This window comes from Scomber scombrus, chromosome 10 (genome assembly GCF_963691925.1).
Source record: "Scomber scombrus chromosome 10, fScoSco1.1, whole genome shotgun sequence".
Taxonomy (NCBI): domain Eukaryota; kingdom Metazoa; phylum Chordata; class Actinopteri; order Scombriformes; family Scombridae; genus Scomber; species Scomber scombrus.
Genome location: NC_084979.1, coordinates 11,667,549 through 11,670,327, shown reverse-complemented (window position 1 = coordinate 11,670,327; position 2,779 = coordinate 11,667,549). Strand labels below are relative to the sequence as shown.

Below are 2,779 nucleotides of genomic sequence, written 5' to 3'. Positions count from 1 at the left end.
AAATGCATTTATAACAGCTTTAGTTGTTTATGATTTATTTGTTGTAGATTACTGATAAGGTTTCAGTCAAGGTAAAGTTATTTCTTCATTTCTAAGGTTACATCGTAACTGTGTTTGAAGTTAAATTACCCTTGTTGGATTAAAATGATTGAAATTATGAATTATTATGTCTAGATTCATTTCATTTGTTATCCTGTTTCTTCTATCAGGTAACCCAGTGTAATATATTCCATAATAAAAGATTGGACTGGATCTTCCCCTTTGCTTATCTGTCCTGTAGGCAAACCATTGAGTCAGAGATATTCCTGGAACCAGACTATCCGTAGGAGATATTACGATCTCAGTCACTATATAAACTCAATAATAGGCTACATAATTTGATTTTAAATGTCAGCAATAAATATATAGGATAATGTAGAGTAACATCAGACATCACAACATGGTGCCTCTCGGAGGTAAATAGGAAAGTCATGTTTGCTCAACAGAAATAGACACCAAACCACGTTGATGCCCACAATCGCCGTAAGAGGGCAGCAGAGACCGTATTTATTCCAACAACATCAACTGAGGCAGTACTTATTACTGCCTGATGTAGGCGTGTTTGACCCCAACATCCTCCAACGATTTTTTGTGTTGAATCTGCTCGACAGATGTGTCATCCAGGTTTTTACTCATTAACAGAGAGGCGTTTTGTACTTTATGTAAATGCATCATATTAGCTGTTCAGTCTGGTGAGGCTGTCTTTAGTTTTCATGCTACCAAAGATGTGTACTTCCACTATTTTAAACTGAAACGGCTCAACCCCAGCCTCAACGCATTTCCTAGTTTTTTTCTGTTGCATTTTAGTAATTTGTTGTCTATATTACCACTGAATGTTGTGTGCATAGTTTTGAGAGACTGGTTGTAAACTCCTTTTTCTTTCCCGTTAGTTTAAAAAAAAGCACATGCTGTTTTATGTGTGAGGCCTTTATTTGCCTCTCAATAGGTTATCTAACCTTTCATGTCTAAATGGGTTAAGATGAATTTTCTTACAAATGACCATGAAGTGTACAGAAAAGACAACACCAGAGCTAACCACGACATCGCAGTTTATTTTTTTTTATATAACATATATACATCATTTGCTGTAAATAGCAAAATTAAAACACATCCCCACAGAGGTACTTACAGTGACACATTATGTGTCAACAAAGTTCATTTGCACAGATTCTGGACACTGAATTCTATGCAAATTCATACATACTGACCCGTTGGGTCTTACAGGGCTGTTTCAATGGCCCTTTATCACTCAGTCCTCAAAGAAGACTAAATATTTACCGACGCCTATACATACATGCAGATTTTAAAAAAAAATACGACTGTCTAAACTTGTCAACGTATACAGGACAACAGACTAGTGCGCAAAACGTAAGTATATAATACTCAACTGATACGATTTAACAATTAAATCTGGATTTTCATCAACGGAAACAAAGTAGTAAATCACTGTGAATATTTAAAAGTGATGCTATGTCAACATGTTGCCTACATATATTACACTTTACAGTCTTTTCACAGGTTTGTGTCAGACCCGGCGACTTAAACTCGAGAAGTCTACCAAGGTCTCCACATGGTAGCGCTGACAGCCTGCGGGCTTGGATGCGCTCTGCTGGGAGCAACTGAGCTGCTGTTGCTGCGGGACTCGCTCTCAAATCTGGAACTGAAGCTGGACTTGAGGCTCAGGAGTCTCTGCTGAATCTGAGGGAAGGTCCTGGAGCTCTGAGCACAGCAGTTCAGGCAGGCAGGGGCGACCGTCGCGGTCATGGACCGCTGAACGAAGTCATTCACCCGCTGGCACGCGTCTTGGTCCAAACTCGTTTTGGGAAGCAGAGCGGAGATGCGCTGGAGGCAGGCTTTGTAGCCTTCCTTGTAACTTTCTGTGGAATCTGAAAAAGCAATGGGATATTAGTTTTATTGTTCAAAAATGATCAGACAATAGTGTTTATATCGTTATCAACAAAAATGTTATTCAAGCAGAAGCAGAACTCACTTTTGGTGTTAACGGGGGGAATGTCGCTGAGGAACCTCACGGTCATTTCCAGGATGTCGGCTTTCTCAAGCTTGGAGTAGCGACTCTTCTGGAGAAAATGATAAGAAGCAAATGTTAAACATGTGACTCTGAACGCTGCCTTGCTTTTAATTGATCTGAAAAGCGTGTTGTATGTATTTAAGTTCATATAATAACTTACATCTCTGCCTGTGAGGGGAAGAATGAGGCTTTTCAAGTGGTTCAGGCTGTCGTTGATACGTGCGCGCCTTCTTTTTTCCATTAAAGGTTTCATAGTCTGAAAAGAACAAATAATAGTTAGTATTCACTAGTAACATCAAGACTAAGACATCAGAGAAAATGCGTAAGATAATGAAGCAAAATTCTGTAACTTCACTCACCTTTCTGAGCTCAAGAGCCTCCTTTCTTTTGGCCACAGTTAGTCTTGGAGAAAAAGACTGGAGAGCTTGACAAGTCATGTTTGGAGACATTTTGAGTGTCGTCTTTGTACCAGAGAAGTATCCAAAGCAGATATCGACAAGGATGTGTCTCTAACTGCCAAGGGCTGTGGTATTTATCCAGGTCCGTGGCGTCGGTCCCCGTGCGTCACGGGTACGCCCCCAAGCCAAGACCAAACGATTTGACTGGCCACGTATTCGATGAAAACAACAGAAAAGCATCACATTAACTAAGATAACCATCTGTCCTCTTCTTTAATCCAAGCGTAACAACTCCAGTGCGTGTCTGCATTAT

The 2,779-nt window shown here is 40.1% G+C and overlaps 1 protein-coding gene across 1 annotated transcript; it reads right to left on the bottom strand.

Annotated features, from left to right (window-relative positions):
• Positions 1–1,593: 1,593 nt before the first annotated feature.
• LOC133988220 (transcription factor HES-2-like) lies at positions 1,594–2,517 on the bottom strand. Its single transcript, XM_062427791.1, has 4 exons — positions 2,428–2,517; positions 2,229–2,324; positions 2,030–2,117; positions 1,594–1,925 (listed from the first exon to the last, which is right to left on the bottom strand). The coding sequence occupies exons 1-4, from the start codon at positions 2,515–2,517 to the stop codon at positions 1,594–1,596; spliced, it is 606 nt and encodes a 201-aa protein (XP_062283775.1).
• Between the last annotated feature and the right edge of the window lie 262 nt (positions 2,518–2,779).

What these genes read in the sequence shown, in the direction of transcription:
- LOC133988220 (XM_062427791.1), bottom strand. Translation starts at nt 2,517, where the DNA reads ATGTCTCCAAACATGACTTGTCAAGCTCTCCAGTCTTTTTCTCCAAGA. An exon ending in AGGCTCTTGAGCTCAGAAAG is followed by an intron (nt 2,325 to 2,427) that starts GTGAGTGAAGTT and finishes TGTTCTTTTCAG; the next exon opens with ACTATGAAACCTTTAATGGA. An exon ending in TTCCCCTCACAGGCAGAGAT is followed by an intron (nt 2,118 to 2,228) that starts GTAAGTTATTAT and finishes CATTTTCTCCAG; the next exon opens with AAGAGTCGCTACTCCAAGCT.